Raw genomic sequence first — 19,530 nt, 5'->3', positions numbered from 1 at the left:
AGGATAGATATAGGTCTATAACAGTTTGGGTCTAGAGTGTCACCCCTTTTGAAGAGGGGGATGACCGCGGCAGCTTTCCAATCTTTAGGGATCTCGGACGATACAAAAGAGAGGTTGAACAGGCTAGTAATAGTGGTGGCAACAAAGGCGGCGGGTAATTTTAAAAAGAGAGGGTCCAGATTGTCTGAGCCTGGCTGATTTGTAGGGGTCCAGGTTTTGCAGCTCTTTCAGAACATCAGTTATATGGATTTGGGTGAAGGAGAAGCTGGGGAGGCTTGGGCAAGTAGCTGCCGGGAGCTGTTGTCCGGGGTTGGGGTAGCCAGGAGGAAAGCATGGCCAGCCATAGAGAAATGCTTATTGAATGTTTTTCATCGGTGGTGACCGTGTTACCTGGCCTCAGTGCAGTGGGCAGCTGGGAGGAGGTGCCCTTGTTCTCCATGGACTTTACAGTGTCCCAAACCTTTTTGGAGTTAGAGCTACAGGATGCAAATTTCTGTTTGAAAAAGCTTGCCTTTGCTTTCCTGACTGACTGTGTGTATTGTTTCCTGACTTCCCTGAACAGTTGCATATCGCTGGGACTATTCGATGCTATTGCAGTCCGCCACAGGTTACTGTAAGCATGATTGTCTGACTGTGTGGTGGTGTTTTGTTAGGTTCTTGGTGGACACTGACAGTCTGACCATCAACGAAGTGACAGAGGAGGACGAGGGAACCTACACCTGTGTCATGAACACCACCCTGGACCAGGACTCAGCTAGCGCCATGCTCACCGTCGTTGGTGGGTTTACCTCTATACTTCACATGATGTTTACCTAACTTATCTTAGGATATACAACACATTCTATCCTTTCCTCGTTCTATCAGCTACCTATATTCTGTGCCCTCTAGTTACTGTTATGACAATTTGATATGTTTAATCTCTGTGGTAGACACGCATGTGCATGTTCTGAATAGTCTGTTAACATCTTTATTTAAATACTTTGTAGTCTGATCCAATGCTCACAGAGTTGTAATACTAGAGTGTTGTAATATTGGTGATTGACTATAGGAACACCAGTCTTTCATAACCAGTACTAGAGTGTTGTGATATTGGTGATTGACTATAGGAAGTATTTCATAACCAGTACTAGAGTGTTGTGATATTGGTGATTGACTATAGGAAGTATTTCATAACCAGTACTAGAGTGTTGTAATATTGGTGATTGACTATAGTAAGTCTTTCATAACCAGTACTAGAGTGTTGTAATATTGGTGATTGACTATAGGAAGTATTTCATAACCAGTACTAGAGTGTTGTAATATTGGTGATTGACTATAGGAAGTATTTCATAACCAGTACTAGAGTGTTGTAATATTGGTGATTGACTATAGGAAGTATTTCATAACCAGTACTAGAGTGTTGTAATATTGGTGATTGACTATAGGAAGTATTTCATAACCAGTACTAGAGTGTTGTAATATTGGTGATTGACTATAGGAAGTATTTCATAACCAGTACTAGAGTGTTGTAATATTGGTGATTGACTATAGGAAGTGTTTCATCAGCTTCCTGTTGCTGTGTAGTCCTATTCTTCTTCTCTCTGAAACCTGTGTTTTGTCACTAACCTGTCACTCCTATCTGACTCCTGTCCTTGCTCTCTCAGAGGCTACTCCAACTCCTGCTATTGTCTACGGTAAACAACGCTGGCCCTGTTGGCCATATTAGCATCATCATTCCTCATCCACTCCTCTCCCTCAGTCCTGAGTGTGTGAGAGCTGACCTTCACCCTTACTGTAGCAGTCCTGTCCGTTTGGTTAGCATGCTATGGCTCTGTTGTGATGCTACTGCAGTGGCATATTGACAGTCCGTGACCAGAGAGAACCAGTCTGTGTGTGTTTGAAGTGTCTGCTGCATCATTAGATGTATTCACTCGTGTGATTATTATTATTAGTAGTAGTAACTATGTCCATCTGACTACTGTGTTTTGGGTTGGAGTTGGATCCTGCTCATTTCGGGCTCTCGCTCAGTTACTCAGTTTATCAAACAAGGCATGCTGACTCCCACCCCCGAAAGCATCAGGTGACCTTGTTGTTGTAGTGAGTGGTACTGACACTGTGTTTTCCTATCCAGAGGAACCAGACCCTCCTACAGACCTGGAGCTGACTGACCAGAGGGAGAGGAGCGTCCAGCTCACCTGGATACCTGGAGACGAACACAACAGCCCCACACAGAGTACTGTATTATAAAGAACACAACAGCCCTACACAGAGTACTGTAATATAAAGAACACAACAGCCCTACACAGAGTACTGTAATATAAAGAACACAACAGCCCTACACAGAGTACTGTATTATAAAGAACACAACAGCCCTACACAGAGTACTGTAATAAGAACACAACAGCCCTACACAGAGTACTGTATTATAAAGAACACAACAGCCCTACACAGAGTACTGTATTATAAAGAACACAACAGCCCTACACAGAGTACTGTATTATAAAGAACACAACAGCCCTACACAGAGTACTGTATTATAAAGAACACAACAGCCCTACACAGAGTACTGTATTATAAAGAACACAACAGCCCTACACAGAGTACTGTAATATAAAGAACACAACAGCCCTACACAGAGTACTGTATTATAAAGAACACAACAGCCCTACACAGAGTACTGTATTATAAAGAACACAACAGCCCTACACAGAGTACTGTATTATAAAGAACACAACAGCCCTACACAGAGTACTGTATTATAAAGAACACAACAGCCCTACACAGAGTACTGTATTATAAAGAACACAACAGCCCTACACAGAGTACTGTATTATAAAGAACACAACAGCCCTACACAGAGTACTGTATTATAAAGAACACAACAGCCCTACACAGAGTACTGTATTATAAAGAACACAACAGCCGCACACAGAGTACTGTAATATAATGAACACAACAGGGTCACTACCAACCCAAGATCCAATCCATTTCCCTCCTCCATATTGTAACCCCTCCTACATGATCTAACCCCTCCTCCATGTTCTAACCCCTCTTACATGTTCTAACCCCTCCTCCATGTTCTAACCCCTCCTCCATGTTCTAACCCCTCTTACATGATCTAACCCCTCCTCCATGTTCTAACCCCTCCTCCATGTTCTAACCCCTCCTCCATGTTCTAACCCCTCTTACATGATCTAACCCCTCCTCCATGTTCTAACCCCTCTTACATGTTCTAACCCCTCCTCCATGTTCTAACCCCTCCTCCATGTTCTAACCCCTCCTCCATGTTCTAACCCCTCCTCCATGTTCTAACCCCTCCTCCATGTTCTAACCCCTCCTCCATGTTCTAACCCCTCCTCCATGTTCTATCCCCTCCTCCATGTTCTAACCCCTCTTACATGATCTAACCCCTCCTCCATGTTCTAACCCCTCTTACATGTTCTAACCCCTCCTCCATGTTCTAACCCCTCCTCCATGTTCTAACCCCTCCTCCATGTTCTAACCCCTCCTCCATGTTCTAACCCCTCCTCCATGTTCTAACCCCTCCTCCATGTTCTAACCCCTCCTCCATGTTCTAACCCCTCCTCCATGTTCTAACCCCTCCTCCATGTTCTAACCCCTCCTCCATGTTCTAACCCCTCCTCCATGTTCTAACCCCTCTCACATGTTCTAACCCCTCCTCCATGTTCTAACCCCTCCTCCATGTTCTAACCCCTCCTCCATGTTCTAACCCCCCTCCATGTTCTAACCCCTCCTCCATGTTCTAACCCCTCCTCCATGTTCTAACCCCTCCTCCATGTTCTAACCCCTCCTCCATGTTCTAACCCCTCCTCCATGTTCTAACCCCTCCTCCATGTTCTAACCCCTCTTACATGATCTAACCCCTCCTCCATGTTCTAACCCCTCCTCCATGTTCTAACCCCTCCTCCATGTTCTAACCCCTCCTCCATGTTCTAACCCCTCTTCCATGTTCTAACCCCTCCTCCATGTTCTAACCCCTCTTACATGTTCTAACCCCTCCTCCATGTTCTAACCCCTCCTCCATGTTCTAACATGTTCCTCCTCCATGTTCTAACCCCTCCATGTTCTAACCCCTCCTCCATGTTCTAACCCCTCTTACATGATCTAACCCCTCCTCCATGTTCTAACCCCTCCTCCATATTATAACCCCTCCTCCATGTTCTAACCCCTCCTCCATGTTCTAACCCCTCTTACATGTTCTAACCCCTCCATGTTCTAACCCCTCTTACATGATCTAACCCCTCCTCCATGATCTAACCCCTCCTCCATGGTCTAACCCCTCCTCCATATTATAACCCTACTTACATGTTCTAACCCCTCCTCCATGTCCTAACCCCTCCTCCATGTTCTAACCCCTCCTCCATGTTCTAACCCCTCTTACATGTTCTAACCCCTCCTCCATGTTCTAACCCCTCTTACATGTTCTAACACCTCCTCCATGTTCTATCCCCTCCTCCATATTATAACCCCTCCTACATGATCTAACCCCTCCTCCATGTTCTAACCCCTCCTCCATATTATAACCCCTCTTACATGTTCTAACCCCTCCTCCATGTTCTAACCCCTCCTCCATGTTCTATCCCCTCCTCCATGTTCTAACCCCTCCTCCATGTTCTAACCCCTCCTCCATGTTCTAACCCCTCCTCCATGTTCTAACCCCTCCTCCATGTTCTAACCCCTCCTCCATGTTCTAACCCCTCCTCCATGATCTAACCCCTCCTCCATGATCTAACCACTCTTACATGTTCTAACCCCTCCTCCATGTTCTAACCCCTCCTCCATGTTCTAACCCCTCCTCCATGTTCTAACCCCTCTTACATGTTCTAACCCCTCCTCCATGTTCTAACCCCTCCTCCATGTTCTATCCCCTCCTCCATGTTCTATCCCCGCCTCCATGTTCTAACCACTCCTCCATGTTCTTACCACTCCTCCATGTTCTAACCCCTCTTACATGTTCTAACCCCTCCTCCATGTTCTATCCCCTCCTCCATGTTCTATCCCCTCCTCCATGTTCTAACCCCTCCTCCATGTTCTAACCCCTCCTCCATGTTCTAACCCCATCTCCATGTTCTAACCCCTCCTCCATGTTGTCTCCCCTCCCAGAGTTCCTAGTCCAGTATGAGGACCTGCTCCACCAGGCTGGGGTGTGGCACAACCTGACAGAGGAGGAGGGCACCAAGACCACAGCCCACCTGGACCTGTCCCCCTACGCCTACTACTCCTTCAGGGTTCTGGCCGTGAACCATGTGGGCTACAGCCAGCCCAGCCAGCCCTCCAGACAGTACAGGACCAATCCTGCAGGTAAAACTATACTGTGGACCTTACTTTATTGCCAAAGAAATGCAAATAGTCTGTTCAAAAACTGAAGAGGTGTTAGAGGTAGGGATGACTATAGACTAAGATGGTCAGAAGTGTCAGAGTGAGAGGTAGGGATGACTATAGTGTAAGATGGTCATAAGTGTCAGAGTGAGAGGTAGGGATGACTATAGACTAAGATGGTCATAAGTGTCAGAGTGAGAGGTAGGGATGACTATAGACTAAGATGGTCAGAAGTGTCAGAGTGAGAGGTAGGGATGACTATAGAGTAAGATGGTCATAAGTGTCAGAGTGAGAGGTAGGGATGACTATAGACTAAGATGGTCAGAAGTGTCAGAGTGAGAGGTAGGGATGACTATAGACTAAGATGGTCAGAAGTGTCAGAGTGAGAGGTAGGGATGACTATAGACTAAGATGGTCAGAAGTGTCAGAGTGAGAGGTAGGGATGACTATAGAGTAAGATGGTCAGAAGTGTCAGAGTGAGAGGTAGGGATGACTATAGACTAAGATGGTCATAAGTGTCAGAGTGAGAGGTAGGGATGACTATGTGTAAGATATAGGATGGTCATAAGTGTCAGAGTGAGAGGTAGGGATGACTATAGAGTAAGATGGTCATAAGTGTCAGAGTGAGAGGTAGGGATGACTAGAGGTAGGGATGACTATAGACTAAGATGGTCAGAAGTGTCAGAGTGAGAGGTAGGGATGACTATAGACTAAGATGGTCAGAAGTGTTAGAGTGAGAGGTAGGGATGACTATAGACTAAGATGGTCATAAGTGTCAGAGTGAGAGGTAGGGATGACTATAGTGTAAGATGGTCAGAAGTGTCAGAGTGAGAGGTAGGGATGACTATAGACTAAGATGGTCAGAAGTGTCAGAGTGAGAGGTAGGGATGACTATAGACTAAGATGGTCATAAGTGTCAGAGTGAGAGGTAGGGATGACTATAGACTAAGATGGTCATAAGTGTCAGAGTGAGAGGTAGGGATGACTATAGACTAAGATGGTCATAAGTGTTAGAGTGAGAGGTAGGGATGACTATAGAGTAAGATGGTCATAAGTGTCAGAGTGAGAGGTAGGGATGACTATAGACTAAGATGGTCATAAGTGTCAGAGTGAGAGGTAGGGATGACTATAGACTAAGATGGTCATAAGTGTCAGAGTGAGAGGTAGGGATGACTATAGTGTAAGATGGTCAGAAGTGTCAGAGTGAGAGGTAGGGATGACTATAGAGTAAGATGGTCATAAGTGTCAGAGTGAGAGGTAGGGATGACTATAGACTAAGATGGTCATAAGTGTTAGAGTGAGAGGTAGGGATGACTATAGACTAAGATGGTCATAAGTGTCAGAGTGAGAGGTAGGGATGACTATAGTGTAAGATGGTCATAAGTGTCAGAGTGAGAGGTAGGGATGACTATAGACTAAGATGGTCATAAGTGACTATAGACTAAGATGGTCAGAGTGAGAGGTAGGGATGACTATAGACTAAGATGGTCATAAGTGTCAGAGTGAGAGGTAGGGATGACTATAGACTAAGATGGTCATAAGTGTCAGAGTGAGAGGTAGGGATGACTATAGAGTAAGATGGTCATAAGTGTCAGAGTGAGAGGTAGGGATGACTATAGACTAAGATGGTCATAAGTGTCAGAGTGAGAGGTAGGGATGACTATAGTGTAAGATGGTCATAAGTGTTAGAGTGAGAGGTAGGGATGACTATAGACTAAGATGGTCATAAGTGTCAGAGTGAGAGGTAGGGATGACTATAGAGTAAGATGGTCATAAGTGTCAGAGTGAGAGGTAGGGATGACTATAGACTAAGATGGTCATAAGTGTCAGAGTGAGAGGTAGGGATGACTATAGATGGTAAGATGGTCATAAGTGTCAGAGTGAGAGGTAGGGATGACTATAGACTAAGATGGTCAGAAGTGTCAGAGTGAGAGGTAGGGATGACTATAGAGTAAGATGGTCATAAGTGTCAGAGTGAGAGGTAGGGATGACTATAGACTAAGATGGTCAGAAGTGTCAGAGTGAGAGGTAGGGATGACTATAGACTAAGATGGTCATAAGTGTCAGAGTGAGAGGTAGGGATGACTATAGTGTAAGATGGTCATAAGTGTCAGAGTGAGAGGTAGGGATGACTATAGACTAAGATGGTCATAAGTGTCAGAGTGAGAGGTAGGGATGACTATAGACTAAGATGGTCAGTGTCAAGTGTCAGAGTGAGAGGTAGGGATGACTATAGTGTAAGATGGTCATAAGTGTCATAGTGAGTGTGGTCAGAGTGTCAGAGAGGTAGGGATGACTATAGACTAAGATGGTCATAAGTGTTAGAGTGAGAGGTAGGGATGACTATAGTGTAAGATGGTCATAAGTGTCAGAGTGAGAGGTAGGGATGACTATAGACTAAGATGGTCATAAGTGTCAGAGTGAGAGGTAGGGATGACTATAGACTAAGATGGTCATAAGTGTCAGAGTGAGAGGTAGGGATGACTATAGACTAAGATGGTCATAAGTGTCAGAGTGAGAGGTAGGGATGACTATAGTGTAAGATGGTCATAAGTGTTAGAGTGAGAGGTAGGGATGACTATAGACTAAGATGGTCATAAGTGTCAGAGTGAGAGGTAGGGATGACTATAGACTAAGATGGTCATAAGTGTCAGAGTGAGAGGTAGGGATGACTATAGTGTAAGATGGTCATAAGTGTCAGAGTGAGAGGTAGGGATGACTATAGTGTAAGATGGTCAGAAGTGTCAGAGTGAGAGGTAGGGATGACTATAGACTAAGATGGTCAGAAGTGTCAGAGTGAGAGGTAGGGATGACTATAGACTAAGATGGTCATAAGTGTTAGAGTGAGAGGTAGGGATGACTATAGACTAAGATGGTCATAAGTGTCAGAGTGAGAGGTAGGGATGACTATAGACTAAGATGGTCATAAGTGTCAGAGTGAGAGGTAGGGATGACTATAGTGTAAGATGGTCATAAGTGTTAGAGTGAGAGGTAGGGATGACTATAGACTAAGATGGTCATAAGTGTCAGAGTGAGAGGTAGGGATGACTATAGTGTAAGATGGTCATAAGTGTCAGAGTGAGAGGTAGGGATGACTATAGTGTAAGATGGTCATAAGTGTCAGAGTGAGAGGTAGGGATGACTATAGACTAAGATGGTCATAAGTGTCAGAGTGAGAGGTAGGGATGACTATAGACTAAGATGGTCATAAGTGTCAGAGTGAGAGGTAGGGATGACTATAGACTAAGATGGTCATAAGTGTTAGAGTGAGAGGTAGGGATGACTATAGACTAAGATGGTCAGAAGTGTCAGAGTGAGAGGTAGGGATGACTATAGTGTAAGATGGTCATAAGTGTCAGAGTGAGAGGTAGGGATGACTATAGACTAAGATGGTCATAAGTGTTAGAGTGAGAGGTAGGGATGACTATAGACTAAGATGGTCATAAGTGTCAGAGTGAGAGGTAGGGATGACTATAGTGTAAGATGGTCATAAGTGTCAGAGTGAGAGGTAGGGATGACTATAGACTAAGATGGTCATAAGTGTCAGAGTGAGAGGTAGGGATGACTATAGTGTAAGATGGTCATAAGTGTCAGAGTGAGAGGTAGGGATGACTATAGACTAAGATGGTCATAAGTGTCAGAGTGAGAGGTAGGGATGACTATAGTGTAAGATGGTCATAAGTGTCAGAGTGAGAGGTAGGGATGACTATAGACTAAGATGGTCATAAGTGTCAGAGTGAGAGGTAGGGATGACTATAGACTAAGATGGTCATAAGTGTCAGAGTGAGAGGTAGGGATGACTATAGTGTAAGATGGTCATAAGTGTTAGAGTGAGAGGTAGGGATGACTATAGACTAAGATGGTCATAAGTGTCAGAGTGAGAGGTAGGGATGACTATAGTGTAAGATGGTCATAAGTGTCAGAGTGAGAGGTAGGGATGACTATAGACTAAGATGGTCATAAGTGTCAGAGTGAGAGGTAGGGATGACTATAGAGTAAGATGGTCATAAGTGTCAGAGTGAGAGGTAGGGATGACTATAGACTAAGATGGTCATAAGTGTCAGAGTGAGAGGTAGGGATGACTATAGACTAAGATGGTCATAAGTGTCAGAGTGAGAGGTAGGGATGACTATAGAGTAAGATGGTCATAAGTGTCAGAGTGAGAGGTAGGGATGACTATAGAGTAAGATGGTCATAAGTGTCAGAGTGAGAGGTAGGGATGACTATAGACTAAGATGGTCATAAGTGTCAGAGTGAGAGGTAGGGATGACTATAGACTAAGATGGTCATAAGTGTCAGAGTGAGAGGTAGGGATGACTATAGACTAAGATGGTCATAAGTGTCAGAGTGAGAGGTAGGGATGACTATAGAGTAAGATGGTCATAAGTGTCAGAGTGAGAGGTAGGGATGACTATAGTGTAAGATGGTCATAAGTGTTAGAGTGAGAGGTAGGGATGACTATAGAGTAAGATGGTCATAAGTGTCAGAGTGAGAGGTAGGGATGACTATAGACTAAGAAGATGGTCATAAGTGTCAGAAGTGAGAGGAGAGGTAGGGATGACTATAGAGTAAGATGGTCATAAGTGTCAGAGTGAGAGGTAGGGATGACTATAGTGTAAGATGGTCATAAGTGTCAGAGTGAGAGGTAGGGATGACTATAGAGTAAGATGGTCATAAGTGTCAGAGTGAGAGGTAGGGATGACTATAGACTAAGATGGTCATAAGTGTCAGAGTGAGAGGTAGGGATGACTATAGACTAAGATGGTCATAAGTGTTAGAGTGAGAGGTAGGGATGACTATAGAGTAAGATGGTCATAAGTGTCAGAGTGAGAGGTAGGGATGACTATAGTGTAAGATGGTCATAAGTGTCAGAGTGAGAGGTAGGGATGACTATAGACTAAGATGGTCATAAGTGTCAGAGTGAGAGGTAGGGATGACTATAGAGTAAGATGGTCATAAGTGTCAGAGTGAGAGGTAGGGATGACTATAGTGTAAGATGGTCATAAGTGTCAGAGTGAGAGGTAGGGATGACTATAGAGTAAGATGGTCATAAGTGTCAGAGTGAGAGGTAGGGATGACTATAGAGTAAGATGGTCAGAAGTGTCAGAGTGAGAGGTAGGGATGACTATAGAGTAAGATGGTCATAAGTGTCAGAGTGAGAGGTAGGGATGACTATAGAGTAAGATGGTCATAAGTGTCAGAGTGAGAGGTAGGGATGACTATAGAGTAAGATGGTCAGAAGTGTCAGAGTGAGAGGTAGGGATGACTATAGAGTAAGATGGTCATAAGTGTCAGAGTGAGAGGTAGGGATGACTATAGAGTAAGATGGTCATAAGTGTCAGAGTGAGAGGTAGGGATGACTATAGAGTAAGATGGTCAGAAGTGTCAGAGTGAGAGGTAGGGATGACTATAGACTAAGATGGTCATAAGTGTCAGAGTGAGAGGTAGGGATGACTATAGACTAAGATGGTCATAAGTGTCAGAGTGAGAGGTAGGGATGACTATAGACTAAGATGGTCATAAGTGTCAGAGTGAGAGGTAGGGATGACTATAGACTAAGATGGTCATAAGTGTCAGAGTGAGAGGTAGGGATGACTATAGACTAAGATGGTCATAAGTGTTAGAGTGAGAGGTAGGGATGACTATAGAGTAAGATGGTCATAAGTGTCAGAGTGAGAGGTAGGGATGACTATAGTGTAAGATGGTCATAAGTGTCAGAGTGAGAGGTAGGGATGACTATAGAGTAAGATGGTCATAAGTGTCAGAGTGAGAGGTAGGGATGACTATAGAGTAAGATGGTCATAAGTGTCAGAGTGAGAGGTAGGGATGACTATAGAGTAAGATGGTCATAAGTGTCAGAGTGAGAGGTAGGGATGACTATAGAGTAAGATGGTCAGAAGTGTCAGAGTGAGAGGTAGGGATGACTATAGAGTAAGATGGTCATAAGTGTCAGAGTGAGAGGTAGGGATGACTATAGAGTAAGATGGTCATAAGTGTCAGAGTGAGAGGTAGGGATGACTATAGTGTAAGATGGTCAGAAGTGTTAGAGTGAGAGGTAGGGATGACTATAGACTAAGATGGTCATAAGTGTCAGAGTGAGAGGTAGGGATGACTATAGAGTAAGATGGTCAGAAGTGTCAGAGTGAGAGGTAGGGATGACTATAGACCCCTGGTCATAAGTGTCAGAGTGAGAGGTAGGGATGACTATAGAGTAAGATGGTCATAAGTGTCAGAGTGAGAGGTAGGGATGACTATAGACTAAGATGGTCATAAGTGTCAGAGTGAGAGGTAGGGATGACTATAGACTAAGATGGTCATAAGTGTCAGAGTGAGAGGTAGGGATGACTATAGAGTAAGATGGTCATAAGTGTCAGAGTGAGAGGTAGGGATGACTATAGAGTAAGATGGTCATAAGTGTCAGAGTGAGAGGTAGGGATGACTATAGTGTAAGGTGGTCATAAGTGTCAGAGTGAGAGGTAGGGATGACTATAGTGTAAGATGGTCATAAGTGTCAGAGTGAGAGGTAGGGATGACTATAGTGTAAGATGGTCATAAGTGTCAGAGTGAGAGGTAGGGATGACTATAGTGTAAGATGGTCAGAAGTGTCAGAGTGAGAGGTAGGGATGACTATAGAGTAAGATGGTCATAAGTGTCAGAGTGAGAGGTAGGGATGACTATAGTGTAAGATGGTCATAAGTGTTAGAGTGAGAGGTAGGGATGACTATAGTGTAAGATGGTCATAAGTGTTAGAGTGAGAGGTAGGGATGACTATAGACTAAGATGGTCATAAGTGTTAGAGTGAGAGGTAGGGATGACTATAGTGTAAGATGGTCATAAGTGTTAGAGTGAGAGGTAGGGATGACTATAGTGTAAGATGGTCATAAGTGTCAGAGTGAGAGGTAGGGATGACTATAGTGTAAGATGGTCATAAGTGTCAGAGTGAGAGGTAGGGATGACTATAGAGTAAGATGGTCATAAGTGTCAGAGTGAGAGGTAGGGATGACTATAGTGTAAGATGGTCATAAAGATGTCAGAAGTGAGAGTGAGTAGGGATGACTATAGAGTAAGATGGTCAGAAGTGTTAGAGTGAGAGGTAGGGATGACTATAGACTAAGATGGTCATAAGTGTCAGAGTGAGAGGTAGGGATGACTATAGACTAAGATGGTCATAAGTGTCAGAGTGAGAGGTAGGGATGACTATAGTGTAAGATGGTCATAAGTGTCAGAGTGAGAGGTAGGGATGACTATAGACTAAGATGGTCATAAGTGTCAGAGTGAGAGGTAGGGATGACTATAGTGTAAGATGGTCATAAGTGTCAGAGTGAGAGGTAGGGATGACTATAGTGTAAGATGGTCATAAGTGTCAGAGTGAGAGGTAGGGATGACTATAGACTAAGATGGTCATAAGTGTCAGAGTGAGAGGTAGGGATGACTATAGACTAAGATGGTCATAAGTGTCAGAGTGAGAGGTAGGGATGACTATAGAGTAAGATGGTCATAAGTGTCAGAGTGAGAGGTAGGGATGACTATAGAGTAAGATGGTCATAAGTGTCAGAGTGAGAGGTAGGGATGACTATAGAGTAAGATGGTCATAAGTGTCAGAGTGAGAGGTAGGGATGACTATAGAGTAAGATGGTCATAAGTGTCAGAGTGAGAGGTAGGGATGACTATAGAGTAAGATGGTCATAAGTGTCAGAGTGAGAGGTAGGGATGACTATAGAGTAAGATGGTCATAAGTGTCAGAGTGAGAGGTAGGGATGACTATAGACTAAGATGGTCAGAAGTGTCAGAGTGAGAGGTAGGGATGACTATAGAGTAAGATGGTCATAAGTGTCAGAGTGAGAGGTAGGGATGACTATAGAGTAAGATGGTCATAAGTGTCAGAGTGAGAGGTAGGGATGACTATAGACTAAGATGGTCATAAGTGTCAGAGTGAGAGGTAGGGATGACTATAGAGTAAGATGGTCATAAGTGTCAGAGTGAGAGGTAGGGATGACTATAGAGTAAGATGGTCATAAGTGTCAGAGTGAGAGGTAGGGATGACTATAGACTAAGATGGTCATAAGTGTCAGAGTGAGAGGTAGGGATGACTATAGACTAAGATGGTCATAAGTGTCAGAGTGAGAGGTAGGGATGACTATAGTGTAAGATGGTCATAAGTGTCAGAGTGAGAGGTAGGGATGACTATAGTGTAAGATGGTCATAAGTGTCAGAGTGAGAGGTAGGGATGACTATAGTGTAAGATGGTCATAAGTGTCAGAGTGAGAGGTAGGGATGACTATAGAGTAAGATGGTCATAAGTGTCAGAGTGAGAGGTAGGGATGACTATAGTGTAAGATGGTCATAAGTGTCAGAGTGAGAGGTAGGGATGACTATAGAGTAAGATGGTCATAAGTGTCAGAGTGAGAGGTAGGGATGACTATAGACTAAGATGGTCATAAGTGTCAGAGTGAGAGGTAGGGATGACTATAGAGTAAGATGGTCATGTCAGAAGTGTAAGATGGTCATAAGTGTGAGAGGTAGGGATGACTATAGAGTAAGATGGTCATAAGTGTCAGAGTGAGAGGTAGGGATGACTATAGTGTAAGATGGTCATAAGTGTCAGAGTGAGAGGTAGGGATGACTATAGTGTAAGATGGTCATAAGTGTCAGAGTGAGAGGTAGGGATGACTATAGTGTAAGATGGTCATAAGTGTCAGAGTGAGTAGGGATGACTATAGAGTGGTCATAAGTGTCAGAGTGAGAGGTAGGGATGACTATAGTGTAAGATGGTCATAAGTGTCAGTGTCAAGTGAGAGGTAGGGATGACTATAGAGTAAGATGGTCATAAGTGTCAGAGTGAGAGGTAGGGATGACTATAGAGTAAGATGGTCATAAGTGTCAGAGTGAGAGGTAGGGATGACTATAGAAGATGGTCATAAGATGGTCATAGAGTAAGTGTCAGAGTGTCAGAGTGAGAGGTAGGGATGACTATAGAGTAAGATGGTCATAAGTGTCAGAGTGAGAGGTAGGGATGACTATAGAGTAAGATGGTCATAAGTGTCAGAGTGAGAGGTAGGGATGACTATAGACTAAGATGGTCATAAGTGTCAGAGTGAGAGGTAGGGATGACTATAGAGTAAGATGGTCATAAGTGTCAGAGTGAGAGGTAGGGATGACTATAGAGTAAGATGGTCATAAGTGTCAGAGTGAGAGGTAGGGATGACTATAGACTAAGATGGTCAGAAGTGTCAGAGTGAGAGGTAGGGATGACTATAGAGTAAGATGGTCATAAGTGTCAGAGTGAGAGGTAGGGATGACTATAGAGTAAGATGGTCATAAGTGTCAGAGTGAGAGGTAGGGATGACTATAGACTAAGATGGTCAGAAGTGTCAGAGTGAGAGGTAGGGATGACTATAGAGTAAGATGGTCATAAGTGTCAGAGTGAGAGGTAGGGATGACTATAGACTAAGATGGTCATAAGTGTCAGAGTGAGAGGTAGGGATGACTATAGTGTAAGATGGTCATAAGTGTCAGAGTGAGAGGTAGGGATGACTATAGAGTAAGATGGTCATAAGTGTCAGAGTGAGAGGTAGGGATGACTATAGTGTAAGATGGTCATAAGTGTCAGAGTGAGAGGTAGGGATGACTATAGAGTAAGATGGTCATAAGTGTCAGAGTGAGAGGTAGGGATGACTATAGACTAAGATGGTCATAAGTGTCAGAGTGAGAGGTAGGGATGACTATAGACTAAGATGGTCATAAGTGTCAGAGTGAGAGGTAGGGATGACTATAGACTAAGATGGTCAGAGTGAAGTGTCAGAGTGAGAGGTAGGGATGACTATAGAGTAAGATGGTCATAAGTGTTAGAGTGAGAGGTAGGGATGACTATAGACTAAGATGGTCATAAGTGTCAGAGTGAGAGGTAGGGATGACTATAGAGTAAGATGGTCATAAGTGTCAGAGTGAGAGGTAGGGATGACTATAGAGTAAGATGGTCATAAGTGTCAGAGTGAGAGGTAGGGATGACTATAGACTAAGATGGTCAGAGTGAAGTGGGATGACTATAGAGTAGAGTGGTCAGAGTGTAGGGATAGGGATGACTATAGAGTAAGATGGTCATAAGTGTCAGAGTGAGAGGTAGGGATGACTATAGACTAAGATGGTCATAAGTGTCAGAGTGAGAGGTAGGGATGACTATAGACTAAGATGGTCATAAGTGTCAGAGTGAGAGGTAGGGATGACTATAGAGTAAGATGGTCATAAGTGTCAGAGTGAGAGGTAGGGATGACTATAGACTAAGATGGTCATAAGTGTCAGAGTGAGAGGTAGGGATGACTATAGACTAAGATGGTCATAAGTGTTAGAGTGAGAGGTAGGGATGACTAAGATGGTCAGTGTAAGATAGGTCATAAGTGGTCAGAGAGTGAGAGGTAGGGATGACTATAGACTAAGATGGTCATAAGTGTTAGAGTGAGAGGTAGGGATGACTATAGAGTAAGATGGTCATAAGTGTCAGAGTGAGAGGTAGGGATGACTATAGAGTAAGATGGTCATAAGTGTCAGAGTGAGAGGTAGGGATGACTATAGACTAAGATGGTCATAAGTGTCAGAGTGAGAGGTAGGGATGACTATAGTGTAAGATGGTCATAAGTGTCAGAGTGAGAGGTAGGGATGACTATAGTGTAAGATGGTCATAAGTGTCAGAGTGAGAGGTAGGGATGACTATAGTGTAAGGTGGTCATAAGTGTCAGAGTGAGAGGTAGGGATGACTATAGTGTAAGATGGTCATAAGTGTCAGAGTGAGAGGTAGGGATGACTATAGTGTAAGATGGTCATAAGTGTCAGAGTGAGAGGTAGGGATGACTATAGAGTAAGATGGTCAGAAGTGTCAGAGTGAGAGGTAGGGATGACTATAGAGTAAGATGGTCATAAGTGTCAGAGTGAGAGGTAGGGATGACTATAGACTAAGATGGTCATAAGTGTCAGAGTGAGAGGTAGGGATGACTATAGAGTAAGATGGTCATAAGTGTCAGAGTGAGAGGTAGGGATGACTATAGTGTAAGATGGTCATAAGTGTCAGAGTGAGAGGTAGGGATGACTATAGACTAAGATGGTCATAAGTGTCAGAGTGAGAGGTAGGGATGACTATAGTGTAAGATGGTCATAAGTGTCAGAGTGAGAGGTAGGGATGACTATAGACTAAGATGGTCATAAGTGTCAGAGTGAGAGGTAGGGATGACTATAGACTAAGATGGTCATAAGTGTCAGAGTGAGAGGTAGGGATGACTATAGTGTAAGATGGTCATAAGTGTCAGAGTGAGAGGTAGGGATGACTATAGAGTAAGATGGTCATAAGTGTCAGAGTGAGAGGTAGGGATGACTATAGACTAAGATGGTCAGAAGTGTCAGAGTGAGAGGTAGGGATGACTATAGACTAAGATGGTCATAAGTGTCAGAGTGAGAGGTAGGGATGACTATAGAGTAAGATGGTCATAAGTGTCAGAGTGAGAGGTAGGGATGACTATAGACTAAGATGGTCATAAGTGTCAGAGTGAGAGGTAGGGATGACTATAGACTAAGATGGTCATAAGTGTCAGAGTGAGAGGTAGGGATGACTATAGACTAAGATGGTCATAAGTGTCAGAGTGAGAGGTAGGGATGACTATAGACTAAGATGGTCATAAGTGTCAGAGTGAGAGGTAGGGATGACTATAGACTAAGATGGTCATAAGTGTCAGAGTGAGAGGTAGGGATGACTATAGAGTAAGATGGTCATAAGTGTCAGAGTGAGAGGTAGGGATGACTATAGACTAAGATGGTCATAAGTGTCAGAGTGAGAGGTAGGGATGACTACAGTGTAAGAAGGTTCTGATGTACACTGTAGAAAAGGCAAAAGGTTTGGTCTGATCTGTGATCTGTTTGTGATTCTGTTAGCTCCAGATGTGAATCCAACAGATGTCCATGGTGTTGGAACTGAACATAATAACTTAGTCATCTCATGGAAGGTAAGGTATGCTCCATCTCAAGTATAACCAGTATCATTAGTCCTAATTCAGCAGCCTACAGTGAGTATTCCTGACCATATTCATGGTGTCACCATCTCACTATTATCCCAGTGAAGACCCCTCTTCCCCTGTAATATCTCTGCCTTAGGAGCTGACAGGCCTCCAGTCCAATGGACCAGGACTACAGTACAAGGTGAACTGGAGACAGAAGGATGTGGAGGAGGACTGGTTGTCTGAGACCGTGGCTAACACCTCCAAGTATGTGGTGTCAGGCACACCCACTTTCGTACCCTACGAGGTCAAAGTTCAGGCGGTGAACGACTACGGAAACGGACCAGCGCCTGAGGCGGTGGTGGGGTATTCTGGAGAGGACGGTGAGTATTGTAGTGTATGTGTGTGTGTGTGTGTGTGTGTGTGTGTGTGTGTGTGTGTGTGTGTGTGTGTGTGTGTGTGTGTGTGTGTGTGTGTGTGTGTGTGTGTGTGTGTGTGTGTGTGTGTGTGTGTGTGTGTGTGTGTGTGTGTGTGTGTGTGTGTGGAGAGGACTGTGAGTACTACTACTGTACATGGGTAGGTCTATGTAAATTAGGAGGTTGTGAATGGACAGAGGAATGGTCTTTTTCAAACTGAAAACTGCCACCATAAGTTCCAGTAACTTCTAGCTCCAATCATTTCTAGTTAGAATGCAAATTAGAAGGTTGTTGTCATGAAATATTTGATGCCAGTATGGAGTATAGTCTGTTGAAATCTTTGTCTGTCACTCAGTGCCCATGTCAGCCCCAGAGAGTGTCCAGGTGCTGGTTCAGAACGGGACGCTAGCAGAGGTTCACTGGGAGCCTGTCCTCACCTCCATGGTCAGGGGACGACTCCAGGGCTACAAGGTACTGTACACAGCAGCCAGAGATCCTCACAATGTGGAGAAAGATTTATTATCACCACAATATATTGGTAGTTAAATACATCAGTTAGTGTCACATTTAAGGGGTAACATTCTGGTATGTTTTGCCAAAATGCCCAGATCTTCCTGTAGTCAGGTGGGAATAAGTAGAACATCTGACCATCATGGAACCAGGAAGAACCTGGTCATTTAGACCAGAATGTTTGTCTGATGTGTGTGTGGTCCTGCAGGTGTCCTACTGGCGTGAGCGTAGCCTCCACCAGGCAGAGGCTCAGCAGGAGGAACAGCAGGTGTTGCTCTTGAGTGGGAACAGGACTGACGGCAGACTACCAGGCCTCAAACCCTACAGCCTCTATACACTGAACATCAGGGTGGTCAACGGCAAGGGAGAGGGGCCCCCCAGCCCCAACCACAACTTTGAGACCCCAGAAGGAGGTGAGGGGCATCATTCAGACTCCTACTGTTGTTGGATAGATTCTCTGTGTTTAATCCATATACCACAGGAGGCTGGTGAGGGGAGGACGGCTCATAATAATGAATGGAATGGATTAAATGGAATGGTAGACATGGAAACTAGATGTTTCATGTATTTGAGACCCTTCCATCCATTCCGCTCCAGCCATTACTATGAGCCCGTCCTCCCCATTTAAAGTTCCACCTGCCACCTCCAGCCATTACTATGAGCCCGTCCTCCCCATTTAAAGTTCCACCTGCCACCTCCAGCCATTACTATGAGCCCGTCCTCCCCATTTAAAGTTCCACCTGCCACCTCCAGCCATTACTATGAGCCCGTCCTCCCCATTTAAAGTTCCACCTGCCACCTCCAGCCATTACTATGAGCCATTTAAAGTTCATCCTCCCCATTTAAAGTTCCACCTGCCACCTCCAGCCATTACTATGCCCGTCCTCCCCCCATTTAAAGTTCCTCCAGCCACCTCCAGCCATTACTATGAGCCCGTCCTCCCCCCATTTAAAGTTCCTCCAGCCACCTCCAGCCATTACTATGAGCCCGTCCTCCCCATTTAAAGTTCCACCTGCCACCTCCAGCCATTACTATGAGCCCCCTCCCATTTAAAGTTCCTCCTGCCACCTCCAGCCATTACTATGAGTTCCATTTAAAGTTCCACCTGCCACCTCCAGCCATTACTATGAGCCCGTCCTCCCCATTTAAAGTCCAGTCCAGCCATCTATGAGCCCGTCCTCCCATTTAAAGTTCCACCTGCCACCTCCAGCCATTACTATGAGCCCGTCCTCCCCCATTTAAAGTTCCATGTTCCAGCCACCTCCAGCCATTGCCATTACTGAGCCCGTCCTCCCCATTTAAAGTTC

General features: G+C 44.4%; 1 protein-coding gene and 1 long non-coding RNA gene across 20 annotated transcripts in view; one reads left to right on the top strand and one right to left on the bottom strand.

Moving 5' to 3' along the window:
• The window catches only part of nrcama (neuronal cell adhesion molecule a), a 93,252-nt gene that overhangs the window by 53,400 nt on the left and 20,322 nt on the right, over positions 1–19,530 (top strand). For 10 of the 19 annotated variants that reach the window (XM_052515236.1, XM_052515220.1, XM_052515222.1 and 7 more), the window contains 8 exons: positions 654–778; positions 1,644–1,673; positions 2,111–2,212; positions 5,104–5,301; positions 17,236–17,306; positions 17,455–17,680; positions 18,069–18,184; positions 18,432–18,636. In XM_052515236.1, the coding sequence (XP_052371196.1) occupies positions 654–778; positions 1,644–1,673; positions 2,111–2,212; positions 5,104–5,301; positions 17,236–17,306; positions 17,455–17,680; positions 18,069–18,184; positions 18,432–18,636 (1,073 nt within the window). The remainder of the gene's footprint in view (positions 1–653; positions 779–1,643; positions 1,674–2,110; positions 2,213–5,103; positions 5,302–17,235; positions 17,307–17,454; positions 17,681–18,068; positions 18,185–18,431; positions 18,637–19,530) is intronic. The other 9 variants (XM_052515233.1, XM_052515227.1, XM_052515235.1 and 6 more) reach the window with 1 other exon arrangement.
• LOC127928149 (uncharacterized) overlaps positions 18,750–19,530 on the bottom strand; it is a 1,434-nt gene continuing 653 nt past the window's right edge. The window contains exon 4 of the long non-coding RNA XR_008130587.1: positions 18,750–19,022. This is a non-coding gene — a long non-coding RNA (uncharacterized LOC127928149). The remainder of the gene's footprint in view (positions 19,023–19,530) is intronic.

This window comes from Oncorhynchus keta, unplaced genomic scaffold (genome assembly GCF_023373465.1).
Source record: "Oncorhynchus keta strain PuntledgeMale-10-30-2019 unplaced genomic scaffold, Oket_V2 Un_scaffold_21901_pilon_pilon, whole genome shotgun sequence".
Lineage (NCBI taxonomy): Eukaryota > Metazoa > Chordata > Actinopteri > Salmoniformes > Salmonidae > Oncorhynchus > Oncorhynchus keta.
The sequence above is the reverse complement of the archived record's forward strand: the minus strand, read 5'-3'. Positions and strand labels throughout refer to the sequence as shown.